The sequence below is a fragment of the Balaenoptera ricei genome, chromosome 8 (assembly GCF_028023285.1).
Source record: "Balaenoptera ricei isolate mBalRic1 chromosome 8, mBalRic1.hap2, whole genome shotgun sequence".
In the NCBI taxonomy this organism is placed as follows: domain Eukaryota; kingdom Metazoa; phylum Chordata; class Mammalia; order Artiodactyla; family Balaenopteridae; genus Balaenoptera; species Balaenoptera ricei.
In genome coordinates this window covers 8,608,440-8,631,013 of record NC_082646.1, presented here as the reverse complement: position 1 = coordinate 8,631,013, position 22,574 = coordinate 8,608,440, and the positions used below count along the sequence as shown (strand labels likewise).

At 46.0% G+C, this 22,574-nt stretch overlaps 1 protein-coding gene across 2 annotated transcripts; it reads right to left on the bottom strand.

Moving 5' to 3' along the window:
- Positions 1–1,113: 1,113 nt before the first annotated feature.
- Positions 1,114–21,461, bottom strand: HEPACAM (hepatic and glial cell adhesion molecule). 2 transcript variants are annotated; one of them, XM_059930127.1, is made up of 7 exons: positions 20,441–21,461; positions 4,319–4,660; positions 3,369–3,650; positions 2,978–3,077; positions 2,201–2,430; positions 1,983–2,053; positions 1,114–1,419 (listed from the first exon to the last, which is right to left on the bottom strand). In XM_059930127.1, the coding sequence occupies exons 1-7, from the start codon at positions 20,523–20,525 to the stop codon at positions 1,114–1,116; spliced, it is 1,416 nt and encodes a 471-aa protein (XP_059786110.1). In that variant the 5' UTR covers positions 20,526–21,461. The 2 variants fall into 2 exon arrangements, with proteins under 2 accessions (XP_059786110.1, XP_059786111.1); XM_059930128.1 differs by having other exon boundaries at positions 1,983–2,050; positions 2,357–2,430; positions 2,984–3,077.
- Positions 21,462–22,574: the final 1,113 nt, after the last annotated feature.

Below are 22,574 nucleotides of genomic sequence, written 5' to 3'. Positions count from 1 at the left end.
TGTCCTGTCTCCTGGGACCTGAGCACCTGGGAGCAGGGCAGGTGAGAGGCCAGAGGCCAAGGGTTCCATCATGTCTCCACGACATGCTGGGGAGCAATAAGCCTCCTCCTCCCCCTACCATTTTTGGGGAGAGTCGAACTCCATCCTCTTACAGCTGGAGGAAGCCCAACAACTTTCCGGGGGATAATGATTGTTTGAAAGGCTTGTTTTGTACAAAGCCAGGGAGAAGCCATAGGTATGAGGGGTCAAAAGACAGATCTTCACTTGATCTAGCCTTCTGGGCCTGGAGAATGAGTGAGAAGCCCCTTCTCTATGGAACAGAGACGGAAAGAATGCCGGGCACGCCACTGAGGGAGGCTTTGGGAGGAGGCCAAGCGTGGGAGGAGGCCAAGCGTGGGAGGCTTGAATCCTTTGCTCTTGCTAGAACCCCGGTAGCGGGGCAACGGAATGTATTGTACTTGAGCTCCTCCCTCAGCAACTGGTAGGTATCGAGGTACCATATGCCTGAGAAGGGCGCTCCAAGGCACTGCCTTCACAATGATTCCGTGGACGCTCAGAACAGCCCTCTGTACACCCAGTAAAGGGCATCGGACTTCCCCTTAGTTTAGGACAGTTGTACGTTTGAGTCAAGTGGCCTCTCTAATCTGGGCTTGCCAAAAAAGTTCCCCAGGAACCAAGAGTTCGTTCGGAGGGAAGGGGAATGGGTGGGAAGCGTGAGTGCGCCCTAAGAAGGGCATAGGAGAGTCAAGGGGGTTTGGTTACTGATGTTAGTTTCCATAAGCCCCTCCGGGGATTGGGCCGTAAATTTAATAATCTATATGGTCCTAAAAGGGCACAACCCACACCCACTGAGAACACAACTAAAGAGCCGGGAGCAAACGTAACCCGGTTTCACCGTCGGATCCACCCTCCGCCTTCCCGCCGCGTCCCCCCATCTGCGCATGCTCACAGTCGTCCACGCGCTGGACCCCTCGCGCCGGGTGAGGACCTCCCTCGCCCCTCGCCCCACGCCCCTCGCCCCTCGCCCCTGGCGGGCTGCGGCCCCGCTGCCCTGCCCTCCCCCGGGCCGCGGGCAGCAGTGCGCGGGCGCCTCCCAGGGGCTCCCGAGGAGGCTCAGGCGCTGATCTCCACCGGGCCGGCCTCGTCTTGCTCGCGGACCAGGTGCACGCCGCCCGCAGTCCGCAGTGTGCGCGAGGCGCTGCGCGAGCGGCCGGGAGAACTCGGGGCCCGGGGCGGCGACGTGTGCGTCCGGCCCGTGGCGGGGGAGCGCGCTGGAGAGCGCGGGTAGCGGCGGGCAGAGCGGCTGGGCAGCCCCGGCGAGCGGCCCGGCACGGCCGGCGACACAGAGTAGCCGGGCGGGCCGGGCTCCGTCGCGCTCCGAGGCTCCGGCGCGGGGTTCTCCTCGGGCTCCGGGGAGTCCTGCAAGGACACGTGCCGCGAGGGGTCAGCGGACAGCCGGCCAGGGCTGGGAGCGCGCCTGCTGTTCCAGGGCGCTGGGAATACCGAGGTGGAGGGGACATAGTCCCCTCCACACTCCGACTGCCTGGAGGGCTGCAGGCGTAGGTCTGTTTTTTCTTGCAACATAGGACACTTAGCGTGGGGCCTGGCACATAATAGGTGCTCATTAAATGTTGAAATGCATTACTTTGAGTGCTTTGTCCACTTACTCTGCGCCTTCCACCTGCCTTGGACAGCGTGGGACAGAGTTGGTTATGGAATAGTAGGGAAATCACCAGAGACAGTGTCCAAAGACCTGGGTTTGAAGCCTAGATTTGCCACTGATTTACTTGTTTGATCCCGGGCAAGTCATTTCACCCTTGTCAGCCTTATTTTTCTCATCTCTAAAGTGGGGATGACACAAATATTTCTCAGGGTTAGTCTGAGTCCTAGAAAGGTATATCAATATGGTATGGCTATGTAACACCAGAACATGGCAGGGGCTGGCGGAGTGTTTGCAGGGCACCCAGCCCGGAGCTGCTTACCTTGTCCTTCAGGATGTAGAGTGCCATGGGGTTCTTCCGCTCCTGCTCTCCACTTCGCGGGAGGGTGTCTGCTGCACGGAGCAAAGAATGGGGTGGCTGGCCCGGGTACAGAACCCTTTCCACTAGCCAGCACCTACACACTCTTTGCTTCCCAATGGCCAGTTAAGGCCATCGGGAAGCCAGCCTCCACCAAAGGGTCCGGAATACCGAGGTCCTACCTTGGCCGCTCCTCTCCCTGCTCTGCAGTCTTCGTGCAGTTGATGGAGGAAGGGGCCCTGCAGAGCTGGCTTCCTTGTCGCCCATTTCAGCCTTTTCCCAGCAGCTCACTGATCTGAGTGAAGATGGGACGGGTGAGTGCGTGGCTGGGAGCTCACCTTCTGCTTTCAGGCGGTCATCATTCTGATCCATATATTCCAGGGAGTTTTGCTTCTCCAGCTTCCTCTTCTTCCTGCAAATCAACCCAGCACCCTGTGAACAGAGCTGTCGAGTGTGAGCAGGAGAAGTTCTGGGGGTGAGGACACGGGCGGGATCTGATGGCCATAAACGAGGCCTTGTAACAGGAAGACGGGCTGAGTGCGGTGGGAGGGGGAGTAGTCCAGGGCTTTGGGATGCGTCCCATCTAGGTTTGCATCCTGAGTCTGTCCCTAGCATTGTGACTGTGGGCAAGTCATTTAACTAATATGAGTCTCGGGGTCGTTGTCTGTAAACTGCAGATAATCACATTTAAATGTAACACCCTAACCACAAACACAGTGCCTGGCTCACAAAAGGTGCCGTGCAAGTGAAACCAGTATTCATAGTGCTGGGGTTGTCAGGGTTGTGAGCACAGGATGTGGTTCCATATACAACACATGCAGTGGTAAGATGGATCTCCTAGGAAGAGGTGCAGGGCCCTGGGAGGAAAGGCGTTTAAAGAGACGAAGGAAAGAACAGAGCTTGGGGCTGGGACGGGTTGAAGTATTCAGGTGCTCAGGGAGAGGAACTTGGAGAGTTACCCAGACTTTTTGGAGGGTTTCCAGCAGGCACAGACTGTCACCAGGGTCACGAGGAGGAAGATGCCTCCTGTGGACAAGATTATGTAGAGGGAGCTTCTTCCTAGGGAGAGAGAGGCAGAGAGGTGGGAGAGACTTCAGAGGGGGCAGGGGGTGTGGTGAGGAGAGCTTCCTGCGGCCGAAGGAATAGAAAAGGAACCCCAGGCAGCATGGCTGGCCAGTGGTGGACTTTGCCCAGAGCTCACTTCCCACCTGTGGCTGTCCTCCAGGGAGAGCTGGCCCATCTCTGCCTCTCTCCCCCTCCAGTGGCACTCTGTCTGGGATGTCCTTAGCCTCTCATGGGCACCTGCCTCTCAGGGCTCTGAGTCCCAGGGGAGGGCAGCGGGAGACTCACTGTACACGGTGATCTTGACGGGCAGGCTGCGGCCCTGGCTGATGGGGTTCTCCACCACACAGCTGTACAGGTCGTCGTCCTCCATGAGCACGCGGGTGATGGTGAGCACCTTTTGGTCGGGGGACAGGAGCATCCGCGAGTCGTTGAGGAGGGGCTTGCCGTCCTTCAGCCATGTGTAGCTGGGCTTGGTGCCATTCTCGTGCGAGCAGTTCAGGGTAAAGGCCTCGCTGAGCTCCAGCACCGTGGTCGAAGCCACTAACACCTGGGGCCTCGAAATGGGCACTGAGCCCGGGGGTGGGGGGAGCCTGTGAGCCACAGGCCAAAAAGCATCTCCCTTCCCCTTCTTAACTGCCTACCTTCCAACTCAGTCTGCGGTCTTCAGAGATCATCACTCCAGCTCTTTACCACCATCCATCCATCCATCCATCCACTCACTCATTTATTTACCCACTATTTATTGAGCACCTACTGAGCACAGGGAGTACAATGCCAAACAAGACAGCTATGGTCCCTGCCCTCATGGACCTTCCCTTCCCTTCTTCCCAAATACCTTTCCAAGATGTCTTAAACTGACCCAGCCTGGACGATATTTTAGTTGGGCTAAGCTTAGGTCCAAATAGGTTCAAATATTGGCTCTACCACTTACTAGCTGCCTGAACTTATGCCCCAGTTTCCTCATCTGCAAAATGGGGTCCCTGATATTAACTATCCCTAGATTATTATGAGCATTACATGAGTCAATATAGGCAAAGCACTTACAATCGTTTCTGGCACATAGTAAGCGCTGTATACGTGTTAGCTATGGCCTATCTGCCAACCTCTAACATTCCAGTTGGCTCACTCCCAGGTGGCTTTTGTGTGGGTTTTCCTGGGGTCTAGCTAATGTACTGGGTGGATGTGGCCCCAGTCCCAGTCACCAGACCCGCCTCCTTCCCTGCCAGAGACTTTACCATCTACAGTGAGGTTGATGGTCTTCTCCCCAGTGAAGGTGTCATCAGTGATAGAGATCTCAACCTCATAGGTGCCCTCGTCGGCCAGCTGCAGGTCGCTGAGAAGCAGGGAGCCGTTTTCAAAGAGGCGGATGCGGTCTCGATAGTCGGGCCGCAGGGTACCAATGACCTCTGTGCCGATGGACTGAACCACGGTCACTGGCTTGTCCCGCTTCAGCTGCCACTTGACAACGGGTTTGTCACTGCTGGTGCTGCTGTACTGCACGGAAAGCAGGGCCGCCTTCCCCACTGTGCCATGGATCAGGCGCACCGGGCTGGTGATGTTCACCCCCTCCAGGGGCTCTGCGAACAGAGACCCACGAGGCGAGGGCAGCGTCAGGCCCTGGCTCCTAACCTCACTCCCATCTTCAAGTCCTCTGGTCTCTCCGTGCCTCACCCTTCTGGGCCCTTCACTCCCTGTCAGTCCTTCCTTCTTACCCTTCGACTGTAGCTCTGGCCCCTCCACTCCCCTGTCATCCCTCACACCCACCCCTTTGACCTCAATCCTTCTTCAATCTGGACCTCTGCCTCTGGCAGTTTTCCCCATTGCCTTCCTCTTGAGGAAGATTCCAGCTAACCCATACCTTATGTGGCCCATTTATGGAAATACGTATTGAGACTTCCCATGTGCCAGGCACTGTTCTATGTCCCCAGGATATATCAGTGAGCAAAACTGACAAACATCCCTACCCACTGAAGCTTATAGGTCATTAGACCTCAGAGTGAATTTGTCAGATTTTCTCCTTAATTGGGCATTGGGAGAGCGGGGGATGGAGAAAGCATGGAAATGTAGATTCCCAAAGAAAGGAGGGTGTCGTGAGACAGTGCCAGTAAAGGGCAAGTTTAGGGGCCTGAGGACAACTGGACAACTCTCTGGTCATACCAAGAGCCTCCCCTATCCTTGCCCCAGCTGCACGTAGCATCATACTAGGCCTGCCCAGGGCAGAACAGTCCTGGAAATTCACCCAAACTCCAGCCCAATTTGCATCCCCTATGGAAGAGGGATTTGGGACAGGTCAAGCAAAGAGCTTGGAGTCAGAAGACCTTGTACGATTGGGCTCCACTGCTTACTGGCTGTGAGAATTTGGGCAAGTCATCCTTCTAGGCCTCACTCTTCTCTTTTAGAAAATAAGGATGACAACAATAACAAGAGCAAGTGTCTTATCCAGTTCACAGTGCAAAAGCACGATATGTGTGTCAGTTACTGTGGTGTAGGGGAGAGAACACAGAATAGAGCATCAGAGATCGGGGCCCTATTGTTGACTTAGGACCTGGGAGAAGTTGCTTATCTGTTCAGGGCTCAGATTTCCCACAGGTCAAATGAGTGGTAACGAGATGGTCTCATGGTTTTTTCCAGCCCTGTAGTTAGTTCTGGGATTTGACCATCTTGTCCAATGGCAGCCCCATCCAGAGACACATCTCACATTTCAGAGATCTCTTAGGAACTTTGGGGCCTGAACAGATGCTGCTTGTTGGTGTCACCTGGCCTTGCAGAGCAATACAGCCACCTGAGGGAGGGGTCTTCTGGAGAGGATGTCAGCTAGGAACAGGGCTGAGTTTAGCTGAATAGACACATACATGTCAGATTCTCTGTCCCTCTGCACCCCCAGCTGCTTCCTTTGACTCTCATTGCCTCTGAAGTTCCCTCCTTCTTTCTCACCCCTATTTCCCACTCTGCTGCTGCTGCAGTGTCGATTTGGCGAAGGTGAGCTGTACCTTTCCAACCCCTATTCCTCTCCTTGTACCTCGAGGACCCAGACCAAACCAGGAGGCAATGGAACTAAAAGGTTAGTTGTACAGATCGAAGCAAATTTAATTTAAAAACATATCCAGTCCATTTTGGGAGCAAATGCATTGTTAAGTAATGAGCTCATCATCTTTGGAAGTGGTCAAGGAAAGGCCAATTGACTGTTCTTTCACCTCTCTGTGCTTCCATTTCCTCCTCTGAATAGTGAGGTGGTGGGACCAGATGATCTCTAGGAGCCTTCTCCACCCTGACATTCTATGATCCATCACCTGTCAAGGATGTTACAATCATAAAACCTTAAGCATGGAAGAGACTACTTTAATGATGAAAGCCACCATATGTATGAATATTATATACTTGTTACTGAGAGGAGTCTCAATTGGCAGGAGTTAGAATGGACAAAATCAACTATTTTCAAATTTTTTAAATTAAAGGTATTTTTGTTCCCACAAAACCTTATAGAAATTGAAAAGAAATGAAATTTAGTTCTAGTTCACCTGATTTGGTCAAAGAGGTGGTGAGGACCAGAGCCCTGTCCTCTCCAATACCTTGGGGTGCTGCTAGGAATCCTTATGGCTCTGTGTATCAGGCTGAAATCGTTTGGCTACACGATCCTTAAGATTTCTCCAGCTCTTAGTTTCTGTGATTGTTTAGATGGGATTTCCTGCCTTGTATCTGCTAGGTCCCAGGCTTGCTTTGATTTAGAAACAAAAGCTTTCAAATTTCCCTGAATAGGCAAATAGGGTTTGGTGTGTGTGACTTGAGGTGGCCCTGAAAAAAATCACTGAGCTTCATTAAAGGCCAGGGTGGGCACATCTACCCCCCTTCCTCAGGACCCAGTCTGAAGCAGTGGGGTTGGCACATGAGAGTGATATATATGCAGAGCCATCCTGGGGTTTAGCAACCCCAAGCACTGAGGTTCCCCTTTCCTCCCTCCCGGAGGCTGGACAGTGACAGTCCCAGCCCCAAGAAAAAGTGGAAGGGATTCTCCTCCCCCCTTCTGTCTTCTCTGGCCCTCCCTGAGTTTCCCCATCGTCCACTCTCTTCCATCCCATACAAGGTCCTTCTAGTGCTTTTGTGATGTCTTTCCCCCTTCAAGTCAGCTCTTTCTACCAATTTATTTATTTATTTATTTTGACCACACCGCGCAGCATGTGGGATCTTAGTTCCCCGACCAGGGATTGAACCCGTGACCCCTGCATTGGAAGTATGGAGTCCTAACCACAGGACCGCCAGAGAAGTCCCTCTTTCTACCAATTTAAACTTGATTCTTCTGGATAAAAACATTGGAGAAGCTACAGCATGTGGATTGCCCTGGGCCTCACCCTCTTCTAGGTGGATGCCTGTGAACAGGGCCTGCCCATGAGTCGTAGGGATGTATGTAGGTATGTTCATAGTGGAGGGAGCAGTCTTTCTCAGAAGCTGACAAAGAAAGCGTTTTTGGGGAGCAAACACTGGTTCCCAAAACTCGCGCCAAAATCGGAGTTGCTTTTAAGTTCAGGGTCCCACAACTTTCAAGGGACACAGAGAACTGGGACAGGTGCCAAAGCAGGACACAGAAGTGAGGAAATGGCTAACAGTGCAAATAAAAGGGACTGGGACTATTCAACCTTGAGAAACGATTAACTTAATCATCGTCCTCAAGTCTCTGAGGCATCATTATGTAGAAAGTCTCTGTTCCCGCTGGAGGCCGAACAAAAGGAAATTGACCTCGCAGCAAGACGTCCCTATCAATTTAAACGGCCATACCGGATCAGGTAGGTGGCCCTCGTCAAGTAGGATTTTGAACTGCGGTGACACCAAGGAATGTCAAGCTTTAAAGTATAAAAATGTACCGAAGAGACACCAAGGGTGCACAGGTGCCGAGGGAGCACCAAGTGAACACACAAAGAGAAGGTAGCCAAGAAGAAAGACTTCAGAAGAAGCCAGCTCTACTAGCATCTTGATCTTGAACTTCAGCCTCCAGAACCGATTGGAACAAAGATGGTGGAGTAGAAGGACGTGCTCTCACTCCCTCTTGTGAGAACACCAGAATCACAACTAGCTGCTGGACAATCATCGACAGGAAGACACTGGAACTCACCAAAAAAGATACCCCACATCCAAAGACAAAGGAGAAGCCACAGTGAGACGGTAGGAGGGGCACAATCACAGTAAAATCAAATCCCATAAATGCTGGGTGGGTGACTCACAGACTGGAGAACACTTATACCACAGAGGTCCACACACTGGAGTGAAGGTTCTGAGCCCCACGTCAGGCTTCCCAACCTGGGGGTCTGGCAACGGGAGGAGGAATTCCTAGAGAATCAGACTTTGAAGGTTAGTGGGATTTGATTGCAGGACTTCTACAGGACTGGGCGAAAGAGCGACTCCACTCTTGGAGGGCATACACAAAGTCGTGTGCTCATCGGGACCCAGGGGAAGGAGCAGTGACCCCAGGAGAGACTGAACAAGACCTACCTGCTAGTGTTGGAGGGTCTCCTGCAGAGGCGGGGGTGGCTGTGGCTCACCGTGGGGACAAGGACACTGGCAGCAGAAGACTGGGAAGTACTCCTTGGAGTGAGCCCTCCCAGAGTCTGCCATTAGCCCCACCAAAGAGCCCAGGTAGGCTCCAGTGTTGGGTTGCCTCAGGCCAAACAACCAACAGGGAGGGTACCCAGCCCCACTCATCAGCAGTCAAACGGATTAAAGTCTAACTGAGCTCTGCCCACCAGAGCAACAGTCAGCTCTACCCACCACCAGTCCCTCCCATCAGGACACTTGCACAAGCCTCTTAGATAGCCTCATCCACCAGAGGGCAGACAGCAGAAGCAAGAAGAACTACAATCCTCCAGCCTGTGGAACAAAAACCACATTCACAGAAAGATAGACAAGATGAAAAGGCAGCGGGCTATGTACCAGATGGAGGAACAAGATAAAACCCCAGAAAAACAACTAAATGAAGTGGAGATAGCCAACCTTCCAGAAAAAGAATTCAGACTAATGATAGTGAAGATGATCCAGGACCTTGGAAAAAGAATGGAGGCAAAAATCGAGAAGATGCAAGAAATGTTTAACAAAGACTTAGAAGAATTAAAGAACAAACAAACAGAGGTGAACAATACAATAACTGAAATGAAAAATACACTAGAAGGAATCAATAGCAGAATAACTGAGGCAGAAGAACGGATAAGTGACCTGGAAGACAGAATGGTGGAATTCACTGCTGAGGAACAGAATAAAGAAAAAATAATGAAAAGAAATGAAGACAGCCTAAGAGACCTCTGGGACAACATGAAACGCAACAACATTCGCATTATAGGGGTCCCAGAAGGAGAAGAGAGAGAGAAAGGACCAGAGAAAATATTTGAAGAGATTATAATTGAAAACTTCCCTAACATGGGAAAGGAAATAGCCACCCAAGTCCAGGAAGTGCAGAGAGTCCCATACAGGATAAACCCAAGGAGAAACACGAGACACATAGCAATCAAATAGGCAAAAATTAAAAACAAAGAAAAATTATTGAAAGCAGCAAGGGAAAAACGACAAATAACATACAAGGGAACTCCCATAAGGTTAACAGCTGATTTCTCAGCAGAAACTCTGCAAGCCAGAAGGGAGTGGCGTGATATACTTAAAATGATGAAAGGGAAGAACCTATGACAAAGATTACTCTACCCAGCAAGGATCTCATTCAGATTCGATGGAGAAATCAAAACCTTTACAGACAAGCAAAAGCTAAGAGAATTCAGCACCATAAAACCAGCTCTACAACAAATGCTAAAGGAACTTCTCTAAGTGGGAAACACAAGAGAAGAAAAGGACCTACAAAAACAAACCCAAAACAATTAAGAAAATGGTCATAGGAACATACATATCGATAATTACCTTAAATGTGAATGGATTAAATGCTCCAACCAAAAGACACAGGCTTGCTGAATGGATACAAAAACAAGACCCATACATATGATGTCTACAAGAGACCCACTTCAGACCTAGGGACACATACAGACTGAAAGTGAGGGGATGGAAAAAGATATTCCATGCAAATGGAAATCAAAAGAAAGCTGGAGTAGCAATACTCATATCAGATAAAATAGACTTTAACATAAAGAATGTTACAAGAGACAAGGAAGGACACTACATAATGATCAAGGGATCAATCCAAGAAGAAGATATAACAATTATAAATATATATGTACCCAACATAGGAACACCTCAATACATAAGGCAACTGTTAACAGCTATAAAAGAGGAAATCGACAGTAACACCGTAATAGTGGGGGACGTTAAAACCTCACTTACACCAATGGACAGATCATCCAAACAGAAAATTAACAAGGAAACACAAGCTTTAAATGACACAATAGACCAGATAGATTTAATTGATATTTATAGGACATTCCATCCAAAAACAGCAGATTTCACTTTCTTCTCAAATGTGCATGGAACATTCTCCAGGATAGATCACATCTTGTGTCACAAATCAAGCCTCAGTAAATTTAAGAAAATTGAGATCATATCAAGCGTCTTTTCTGACCACAACGCTATGAGATTAGAAATGAATTACGGGGAAAAAAACGTAAAAAACACAAACACATGGAGGCTAAACAATACATTACTAAATAACCAAGAGATCACTGAAGAAATCAAAGAGGAAATCAAAAAAACCTAGAGACAAATGACAATGAAAACACGATGACCCAAAACCTATGGGATGCAGCAAAAGCAGTTCTAAGAGGGAAGTTTATCGCTATACAAGCCTACATCAAGAAACAAGAAAAATCTCAAATAAACAATCTAACCTTACACCTAAAGGAACTAGAGAAAGAAGAACAAACAAAACCCAAAGTTAGCAGAAGGAAAGAAATCATAAAGATCAGAGCAGAAATAAATGAAATAGAAAAAAAGAAAACAATAGCAAAGATCAATAAAACTAAAAGCTGGTTCTTTGAGAAGATAAAGAAAATTGATAAACCATTAGCTGGACTCATCAAGAAAAAGAGGGAGAGGACTCAAATCAATAAAATTAGAAATGAAAAAGGAGAAGTTACAACAGACACAGCAGAAATACAAAGCATCCTAAGAGACTACTACAAGCAACTGTATGCCAATAAAATGGACAACCTGGAAAAAATTGACAAATTCTTAGAAAGGTATAACCTTGCAAGACTGAACCAGGAAGAAATAGAAAACATGAACAGACCAATCACAAGTAATGAAATTGAAACTGTGATTTTAAATCTTCCAACAAACAAAAGTCCAGGACCAGATGGCTTCACAGGTGAATTCTATCAAACCTTTAGAGAAGACCTAACACCCAACCTTCTCAAACTCTTCCAAAAAATTGCAGAGGAAGGAACACCCCCAAACTCATTCTATGAGGCCACCATCACCCTGATACCAAAACCAGACAAAGATACTACAAAAAAAAGAAAATTACAGACCAATATCACTGATGAATATAGATGCAAAAATCCTCAACAAAATACCAGCAAACAGAATCCACCAACACATTAAAACGATCATACACCATGATCAAGTGGGATTTATCCCAGGGATGCAAGGATTCTTCAATATACGCAAATCAATCAATGTGATACACCATATTAACAAATTGAAGAATAAAAACCATATGATCATCTCAATAGATGCAGAAAAAGCTTTTGACAAAATTCAACACCTGTTTATGATAAAAACTCTCCAGGAAGTGGGCATAGAGGGAACCTACCTCAACATAATAAAGGCCATATACGACAAACCCACAGCAAACATCATTCTCAATGGTGAAAACCTGAAAGCATTTCCTCTAAGATCAGGAACAAGACAAGGATGTCCACTCTCACCACTATTATTCAACATAGTTTTGGAAGTCCTAGCCACGGCAATCAGAGAAGAAAAAGAAATAAAAGGAATACAAATTGGAAAAGAAGAAGTAAAACTGTCACTGTTTGCAGATGACATGATACTATACATAGAGAATCCTAAAGAGGCCACCAGAAAACTACTAGAGCTAATGAGTGAATTTGGTAAAGTTGCAGGATACAAAATTAATGCACAGAAATCTCTTGCATTCCTATACACCAATGATGAAAAATGTGAAAGAGAAATTAAGGAAACACTCCCATTCACCATTGCAACAAAAAGAATAAAATACCTAGGAATAAACCTACCTAGGGAGACAAAAGACCTGTATGCAGAAAACTAAAAGACACCGATGAAAGAAATTAAAGATGGTACCAACAGATGGAGAGATATACCATGTTCTTGGATTGGAAGAATCAATATTGTGAAAATGACTATAGTACCCAAAGCAATCTACAGATTCAATGCAATCCCTATCAAATTACCAATGGCTTTTTTTTACAGAACTAGAACAAAAAATTTTAAAATTTGTATGGAGACACAAAAGATCCCGAATAGCCAAAGCAGTCTTGAGGGAAAAAAATGGAGCTGGAGGAATCAGACTCCCTGACTTCAGACTATAATACAAAGCTGCAGTAATCAAGATAATATGGTACTGGCACAAAAACAGAAACATAGATCGATGGAACAAGATAGAAAGCCCAGAGATAAACCCAGGCACCTATGGTCAACTAATCTATGACAAAGGAGGCAAGGATATACAATGGAGAAAAGACAGTCTCTTCAATAAGTGGTACTGGGAAAATTGGACAGCTACATGTAAAAGAATGAAATTAGAACACTCCCTAACACCATACACAAAAATAAACTCAAAATGGATTAGAGACCTAAATGTAAGACCGGACAGTATAAAACTCTTAGAGGAAAACATAGGAAGAACACTCTTTGACATGAATCACAGCAAGATCTTTTTTGATCCACCTCCTAGAGTAATGGAAATAAAAACAAAAATAAACAAATGGGACCTAATGAAACTTCAAATCTTTTGCACAGCAAAGGAAACCATAAACAAGACGAAAAGACACCCTCAGAATGGGAGAAAATATTTGCAAACGAATCAACAGACAAAGGATTAATCTCCAAAATATATAAACAGCTCATGCAGTTCAATATTAAAAAAACAAACAACCCAATCAAAAAATGGGCAGAAGACCTAAATAGACATTTCTCCAAAGGAGACATACAGATGGCCAAGAAGCACATGAAAAGCTGCTCAACATCACTAATTATTAGAGAAATGCAAATCAAAACTACAATGAGGTATCACCTCACACCAGTTAGAATGGGCATCATCAGAAAATCTACAAACAACAAATGCTGGAGAGGGTGTGGAGGAAAGGGAACCCTCTTGCACTGTTGGTGGGAATGTAAATTGATACAGCCACTATGGAGAACAGTATGGAGGTTCCTTAAAGAACTAAAAATAAAATTGCCATATGACCCAGCAATCCCACTACTGGGCATATACCCAGACAAAACCATAATTCAAAAGGACACATGCACCCCAATGTTCATTGCAGCACTGTTTACAATAGCCAGGTCATGGAAGCAACCTAAATGCCCATCGACAGACGAACGGATAAAGAAGATGTGGTACATATATACAATGGAATATTACTCAGCCATAAAAAGGAATGAAATTGGGTCATTTGTTGAGACGTGGATGGATCTAGAGACTGTCATACAGAGTGAAGTAAGTCAGAAAGAGAAAAACAAATATCGTATATTAACGCATATATGTAGAACCTAGAAAAATGGTACAGATGTACCGGTTTGCAGGGCAGAAATTGAGACACAGATGTAGAGAACAAACGTATGGACGCCAAGGGAGGAAAGCGGCGGGGGTGTGGGGGTGGTGGTGGTGTGATGAATTGGGCGATTGGGATTGACATGTATACACTGATGTGTATTAAATTGATGACTAATAAGAATCTGCTGTATAAAAAAATAAATAAAATAAAATTCAAAAAAAAATAAAAATAATATGCTAAAAAAAAATAGAATGTACCTACCAGTAGCCTTGGGGTCCCTTAATAGCCTCTTCCTTTAAAGAAACCATCATCTACTCATTTTCATGTGATCCTTTTTGCTGGGCAAAGGTTTTCTTTTACCAGTATTTGCCGTCAATTTACCTTTTAAAAGTATCAATGAGATAGTGCGAAACATATTACACCTAATCTGTACACTCTGATACCATGGACTGCAGTTAAATCCCTTTTTATCTGAAGGGCTTTTTGTTTTGTTTGGATATGTCTCCACAAGGAAGTCCCTCTTTCCCTTTGGCTAGTATAGATACCCTTGTTTGGGCTTTCTCCAGCTCTATTATTTCTTTTTTTGAGATGTGGTAACCAGAACTGCATACAGTAACCCAAGAGCAGCACACAGCGTGGTTTTTGAAGAGGAAAAAATATTGCTTTCCACTTTTCATTTTTAATATTCTTCTTAATGAATTAATAATAAAGGATATTAAATGCTCTGAGAAAACAACCCCCCTCCTCTGTCCCTACTATACAGGGCCTTCACTGTTGGGGTTATTGTATTGTATTCTTATGCTGTTACCACGCTGAGGCCTACAAAACTGTGAAATCATTTTAAGTGTCAATCACTCAGGAATATAAGAGAAAACCAGGAAACGGAAATTGTGAAGAAGGCCCTTGGGATCCAGGAAGAGAAGGATAGCTTTTTTTCTACACTGTACAGAGTGTAGATGTTCAGTAATGTGTACCTAGCTAATAAGTGTTAAGATGACACACAGAGATTTACCGTGTTTTGGATTGGAATAATCATTATTGTTAAGCTGTCATATCTCCCAAGCTGACTTATAAATTTAATACAATGCCAATCAAAATCCCAGGAGGTTTACTTTGTGATATTGGCACAAGGATAGACAAATAGATCAATGGAACAGAATAGAGAGTCCAAAAACAGACTTAAACATGATAGCTTGACTTTTTTCTTTTTTTGGCTGCGAGGCTTGTGGGATCTTAGTTCCTGACCAGGGATCGAACCCGTGCCCCCTGCAGTAGGAGCATGGAGTCCTAACCACTGGACCGCCAGGGAACTCCCTGATTGCTTGACTTATGACACAGGTGACACTGCAGTGAAGTGGAGAAAGATTTTTTTTTCTTTTTAATAAATAGTGCTGGGCCACATAGGAAAAAAAAAAAAGAATCTTGATCCTTATCTCACATCTCACACAAATAGCAATTCTAGGTAGATTGTGGATCTAAGTGTGAAAGGTAAAACAATGTTTTAAAAAGAAAACATAGCATAATATCTCCATGACTTGAGGGAAGACACAGATTTTTTGACAGGACAGAAAAGTGGTACCCATAAAAGAAGAAAATGATACACTGGACACAATAAAATTAAGAGTTTCTGTTCATCAAAAGACACCATTCAGAGAGTGAAAAGGCAAGCTGTACAGTGGGAGATAGTTGTAATACATATATCCTATAAATGACTCATATCCAACATATATATTTTAAACTCCTACAAATTACTACTTTAACAAAATCCAGGAAACTCAATAGAAAGTGGGCAAAAGACTTGGAACAGGTACCTCACATAAAAGGATTTCCAAATGGCTAATAAGTATATGAAAAAGACAACTTCATTAATCATCATAGAAACGCAATATCCCTGGTGGCGCAGTGGTTAAGAATATGCCTGCCAAGGCAGGGGACACAGGTTCCAGCCCTGGTCCGGGAAGATCCCACATGCCACGGAGCAACTAAGCCCATGCACCACAACTACTGAGCCTGCGCCCTAGAGCCCGTGAACCACAACTACTGAAGCCCACGTGCCTAGAGCCTGTGCTCCGCAACAAGAAAAGCCACCGCAATGAGAAGCCCGCGCACCGCAACGAAGAGTAGCCCCCGCTCACCGCAACTAGAGAAAGCCCGCACGCAGCAACGAAGACCCAACGCAGCCAAAAATAAATAAATTTTAAAAATTTAAAAAAAAAATGCAATTTTAAACCATAATTTGATGCTACCTCATACTAGGATAGCTAAAATGAAAAAGAAAAGATTCAATTATTGGTGAATATATGGAACATCTGGAACTCTCAGTCACTGCTGGTGGGAAAGTAGATTGATACAACCACTTTTGAAAACTCTGGCTATGTCTACTAAGTCTAACCACACACGTATAACTCAGCAAATTCTACTCCTGGGTATATCTGTTCACCAAAAGACATCTACTAGAATGTTTTAACAACTCTATGCATAAAGGCCCAAACTGTAAACAACCACAGTGTCTATGGAATATTCTATAGCACTGAGACCAAACAAGTTATAATTTTAACAACAAAATGCATGAATCTTACAAATTTGGTGCTCATTGAAAGAAGCCAGGCATAAAAGAATGCATACATATAATTCCATTTTTATGAAGTTCAAAGACATGCAAAATTAATCCGTATTAGAAGTTAGGACACCACTGTGACCCTGAGGGGAAGGCAATAGTAACAGAAATAGTATGGGGGTGCTTCCGAGGTGCTGAAATGTTCTTTTTCTTGGTCTTGGGGGCTGATTAAATGGGTCTGTTCACTTCGTAAAGGTTCATAAAACTGTATCCTTATGCAAAATGCATGTTCCTGTACGTAATTTTCAATTGCAATTAAAAAAAAAAAAAAAAAAGACAGCACCTACAATGTGAAGGTCATCTTAGGACTAAAAGGGTGGAAACCAGGCAAGGGACTTCTTCCTATTGGGTCCGTAGAGGATGGGCTGGCTCTAGGATCCCAGAGAGTAACATCTTGCAGATCAGATTATGTAGATTTATGGCATGTTGTGTTTATGTCTAAATTAGTATCCTAGCCTCTAGAAAAGCCTTGTTTGAATGTTCCAGGAATAGGGCTGTGATGAATTTAGGAAAGCCTCATTAGGCCGTATTAGGTTCAGAGCACTAAGTGTTACTTGCCTGAGGCTAGTTTGGTGATTGCTGCCATAGGGAGTATGGCAAGGGATTACGGTAAATCTCTGGGAGCCAGGGCCACATGGTCCAGCCCCCCTTTTAGTGCCAATCTTAAAACTACATTTCCCAGCCTCCCTTGCAATTAATTATGCTACTACTGATTTCTAGCCAGTAATACTAGTAAAAGTGGTGGACACCATTTATAGGCTGATTTAGAAAAACCTCCCTCCTTTTTTTTTAATCCTCTACCTAAAAGAAATGAAGATAAATCTCAGACTGACCATTGGACACACATGTCAAAGTTGATAGCGCTCCATCAGCTTGGTCCCTGAAAAACCTCATGGAAGAGTCTTGCCTCATCCCAGACCTAGCCTGAAATGGCACTGACTACTCCATGGTTAATGCCAGGAGGACTTAAGTTTTGGAATTTATTTGTCACAGAAGCTGACATGTTCCTCATAGATTGAGGATGGCAGAAATTCCTTATAGAATCTCAGCTCTTCATTGCTCTTGAGTCCACAGCAGTACAATGGCGTGACCCTGCACTTACCTCTTACCTGTCATAGATTGTAACTAATATCTTATTAGCATAGTTTATATTTAGAATTTTTTTGTTATACTTTTTTTTTTTTTTTTGGCCGAGCCACTTGGCCTGACGGATCTTAGTTCCTTGACCAGTGATCGAACCCATGCCCCCTGCAGTGGAAGCATGGAGTCTTAACCGCTGGACCGCCAGGGAAGTCCCTTGTTATATAGTCCTTATTAAGTTCCATTTTCCCTCACAGAAGATCCTTTGTCACCTTTTGTTTTTGCCTAATCACACTGACTGACAAGATCTTTCTATATATTTTTTTCTTTACCATATGATGACCTGAAAGAGCTTAGGGACATCTCTGATTTGTATAATTCATTGTGCATTTCCTATTCCCAATTCACTGCCTCCATACCCTCAGCTCTCATTTCCTCAACTTATTGTAATTTCTGCTGAGACTGCTCTCACCAAGGCTAATGGTAACCTCTTTTATTTTTTTAAAAATAAATTTATTTATTTATTTATTTTTGGCTGTGTTGGGTCTTCGTTGCTGCACGTGGGCTTTCTCTAGTTGCGGAGAGCAGGGGCTACTCTTCGTTGCGGTGCGCGGGCTTCTCATTGCAGTGGCTTCTCTTGTCGCGGAGCATGGGCTCTAGGCGCAAGGGCTTCAGTAGTTGTGGCACATGGGCTCAGTAGTTGTGGTGCATGGGCTTAGTTGCTCCGTGGCATGTGGGATCTTCCTGGACCAGGGCTCGAACCCGTGTACCCCTGCATTGGCAGACGGATTCTTAACCACTGCGCCACCAGGTAAGTCCCTAATGGTAACCTTTTAATTGGCATATCCAATGGGCTCTTTCAGGTCCTTATTATACTGGGTTCCTTGATACATTTGATGATGATTCTCCGGGAAACTCCCAACTCCCTTCACTTTCTGGATACCACAGTCTTCCAGGTCTCCCTCTGTGCCTCTGATTGTTCCTTCTGGGTCTCCTCAATGGGCTTTATTCTCTGCCTTCCTCTGCAAATCTTGGGGTTCCTCAATGTTCCATATTTAGCTCATTTTCTCCTCTAAGGTAATATTTATTCATTCTCATCGTTTTAAATCTCACCTCTTGGCTGACAGTTTCCAAATACTTCTCTCCAACCCTCCAGCTTTAGGTTATTCAACATTTTCCCACAAATGTCTCATAGGCATTTCAACCTCAATGTGAGTAACACTAGTTATCATATCTCCCAACCTTGCCCCATTTTTTAAATTTATGGTTTCAAACAGAAACCCTACCTCCTTCTCTAGATCGTTTCACTTCCTGTAAATCACTAGGTCCTGACTTTCCCTCCAAAATATTATCTCAACATCCCTCACTCCCCCTCTCTTTGTTCGAATTCCAGCCCAGGTCATTTCTCTCCTGAACTATTGCAATAGCCTCTCTATGGTTTGACTTGTGTCCCCTAAAATTCATATCTTGAAGTCCTAACCCCAAGTATCTCAGAATGTGACCTTATTTTGCAGTGTGGTCATTGCCAAGGTAATAAGCTAAGATGAGGTCATGCTGGAGTGAGGTTGGCCCCTAATCGAAGATGACTGGTGTCCTTTTAAAAAGGAGAAATTTGGATATACACACAAGCACAGGGGAGAATGCCATGTGAAGATTAAAGTTAATCTGTCACAGCCAAGGAACTCCCAGAAGCCAGCAGAGAGGGCTGGAACAGAACCTTCCCTAGGGCCTTCAGAGGGAGCACAGCCTTGCCAACACCTTGATCTTGAACTTTTAGCCTCCAGAACTGTGAGACAATACATTTCTACTGTTGAAGCCACCCAGTCTGTGGTTCCAGCAAATGGATACAGGCTTCCTTTCCTATCTTGCTTGCCTACAGTTTCACCTCCAACGCCTCACTGCAGAGTGAGGGATCTGAGCTATACTCTGGCCCCGCTGGTTCCCAGATTAAAAACCATTCAGCATCCTCCCCCGCTCCCATTGTTTGCAAATTATATTACAGTTTCCTTAGCAGGGTTTACCAGTCTCACCTAACTCCATCCACACTTTCCTCTCCAGCAGCGGGGACTGGCTGGCCTGCTCCTGACATGTGATACCATTTCAAGCTGTTGACCTTGGCCCATTTTCCCAACTATAATGCTCACTCCCACACCTACCTGTTTTTCTCATCTTTTAAAATTCAGTGCAGACATTCCCAGGAAACCTCCCCTGATATTCCCCCACTCCCATCCTGTACCACCAGCACCAGCTTCCTGATGGGGTAGGTGACCTCTCTCTGATTCTTGGAACCCTCTGCCTCTCTGACTCATAGTAGTTTCTGCATTTTATTAAAATGATCTCTGCATCTTATTTGCCCCACTAAATTGTGAATTCCTAGGCTCTCTGGAATAGCGTGTGTGTGTGTGCGCATGTGTGTGTGCACATAAGCACATGTATTTCAAATAAGATCATTTCTCCAAGGAGTTGGTAGGGGGAGGTAGGTGTATATGGCGCATGTGTTATGCATAGGTTGGTGTTACTCTCCCAAACCAGGAGGCTTATTATCTCCAAAGCTTCTTTCATCTCCCTTGTTATTTTACGCTCAGAGAAGCCAGGGTGGCGGTTGGGGAGGCACAAAACCAAGATTTCCCCACCCCTCCAAGGCCCACCATAGTCCCTCGGAAGGAATGCCGGACTGGCCCACGCCAACAAGACATCCCATCAGAAACGGCTCATTGCCCTCCATCTAATGTACTGAATGCCGTGGGAGCTGCAAAGTCATGCAGGCTTTGGCGGGTGGGGGGCAGGGGCCGGGCAGGAGGCACACAGAATGAAGAAATACATTCAACACGAATGCCTGAATTCACTGAGACGCTTCCCACGGCGGCGGAGCATTCTCCCCTCCTCCCGCCCCAGAGGCATTCTGGCCCTCAGCTCTCCCCTCCCTCTCCTTGGAAAGCCCCGGGTCCCTTCTCCAGACCCTTTCTTACCCTCCGGTCTCCTACCTGTCTGGATCAGAAGCAGGTAGAGAAAAGGAGTGAGGCGCAGGGCACTGAAGGCTCTGGACAGAGCTTCCCTTTCTCTCTTCATTTTGGGTGGCGTTCTCCAGCTCTGGTGCACACAATTAGCATGATTTCTCCACTCTGGGCACGTCCCTTTGTACCACTCGGAGTTTCTCTGCCCGAACACAACCCTGCCAAGTTCTCTCTGAATACACAGAGCTCTGTGTGTTGCTGGACTTGTTCTTTCCTCTCTTTCAGACCTGGCATTTTCTAGTTTCAAAGCCCTACATCCTGGGTTCGGAGGAGGGTATCTGCTTGGGAGATAATCTCCAGCACAGGGTTCAGTCTGATGGGTCCCAGCAGCCTAGCAGTTCTTTGCCCAGCTGCGCTGAGCCCCACTGCCAGGGGGAGATGAGGATTTGGGCTCAATGAAGGGACTGGCCTGGGACACACACTAAACTGGACCTTGTGCGTCCCAACCTGTCCTGTCTCCACCTCACGCTCCCTGTTCCTGCGAAGGAGGGTGTGTGCCAGGGACACACCTCCAATAAGCTCTGAAAATGAAGGGAGAGGAGCTTTTCAAAAGCTGGGGAATGAGAGATTCCAGAAACTGCTGAAGAAATGGAAAACTTCTGTTCCACCCCAAAGAAAGAAGATTGGAATATGGCTTGAATTCTATTATTTTCATACCAGTCCTGGTCCTGCTTGGGCTTCTCTCTCCTATCATAGAATCACGTAGTTGCTGGGGACCTTTCTCCAGAAGCTACTCTGCTCATTCCCCAGCCTCCAGCCCATTTTCTAGAACATGTCAGAGCAAAGATGAAGGTAATAGCCCAAGAGCCTGGGGTTCTGTCACCAGCTACAGCCCAGCCGTTTCCTCAAGTCTTGAGGCGTGATGAAGAGAGACACCCCAGCTCTACCCTGACCCTTCATTACCACGTCCACACCGTCTCCTGAGGGGCGTCAGTGGAATGGATGCTTGTGTGATCTGGGGATGGGTGTGCAACCTTGTTAATGCTCCAATTTCACATCTGTAAGGGGGGAAAACAGTAGCTTCCTTGTAGAAATTGTTGAGAGGATTGTTGAAGATTTAGTACGGTAGAGTGCCTAGAAAATTCTTTGTTGGAGAGGTGATATTTTAAACTTTAAGAAAAAACTGCCTCTTCTTCTTTTCCATTCCTTTAGGGATCTTTTATCTTGGTGAGACCAAAGTTTACAACTTCCCCTCTTGATTGTCTCTAACGCTGACCTTGGTTTTGTAAATGCAGTAGCTATCTCTCAAAGTATTCTTTTTACGTACTGGAGACAGCTTGTGTAAGCCAGGTTTCTAGAACTGAAGATTGAGTGCATGGTCCATCTGAGCCAAAGGATGGGGAGAAGAGGTGGGAAGCATTGCTTTTGAACTTCACAGAGGAACTCCAAAAAATATTCTGAGATACACAAGTCAGATTCTTTTTCCTTTTGCATCTTTATGGTTGTGACTTTTTCCTACACAGCTCAAGGCGCTTGTCTGCCTCTGGTAGAGTTAATGGTGTTTCAGCATGAATACTATGAAAAAGAGAAAGGCAATATTCAGCTTCTGACATCGAAAATAGTATTTTAGAGTCAGTAGCAAGACGAAAGGTTTGAAAGCCAGTATTTGTAAGGTACAGAAGGATATTTTAATTTCTTTTATCTGCTCCTTTGATGTATCACAGAGCAGGCTGTGGACCAGACCATAGCGTTCTTCTATAGTTGTAGACAAATGGCATCTTTTGCCTGTGATGGTTAGGTCCAGAGGCTTATTGTCTGAGGTAAAAGGATATGATGTTCAGGAAATAGAAAGCCTGAACTCTGCCTTTTTCATCCTGAAGGACTGTGGAAAGAGAACTGTGATAGAGGGAGACCTGGGCAGGATCTAAGTTCTCCACGTCCCCTCCAGGGATGAACCTGAGGCTCCTTACACCCACGCAGAATACGAAAGTGCCCCAAAGTGGCCACATGTTCCCTTGAGGGGACCCAGAGGTGCTGGAGGGTAAAGCACTAGTAGAGGGCAGAACAGGGAGCAAAGGGGCCGCACTGTGCAGGTGATAGCTGGGCCACCAACTGCCCTCAGACCAGGGAGCAACCTAGACTCATGCAGAGACCAGTGGGAGTC

Coding starts and splice junctions, on each gene's coding strand:
- HEPACAM (XM_059930127.1), bottom strand. CDS start 20,525: ATGAAGAGAGAAAGGGAAGCTCTGTCCAGAGCCTTCAGTGCCCTGCGC. Junction 4,661..20,440: donor CCTGCTTCTGATCCAGACAG/GTAGGAGACCGG, acceptor CTCTGTTCGCAG/AGCCCCTGGAGGGGGTGAAC. Junction 3,651..4,318: donor CATCAACCTCACTGTAGATG/GTAAAGTCTCTG, acceptor CCCCGGGCTCAG/TGCCCATTTCGAGGCCCCAG.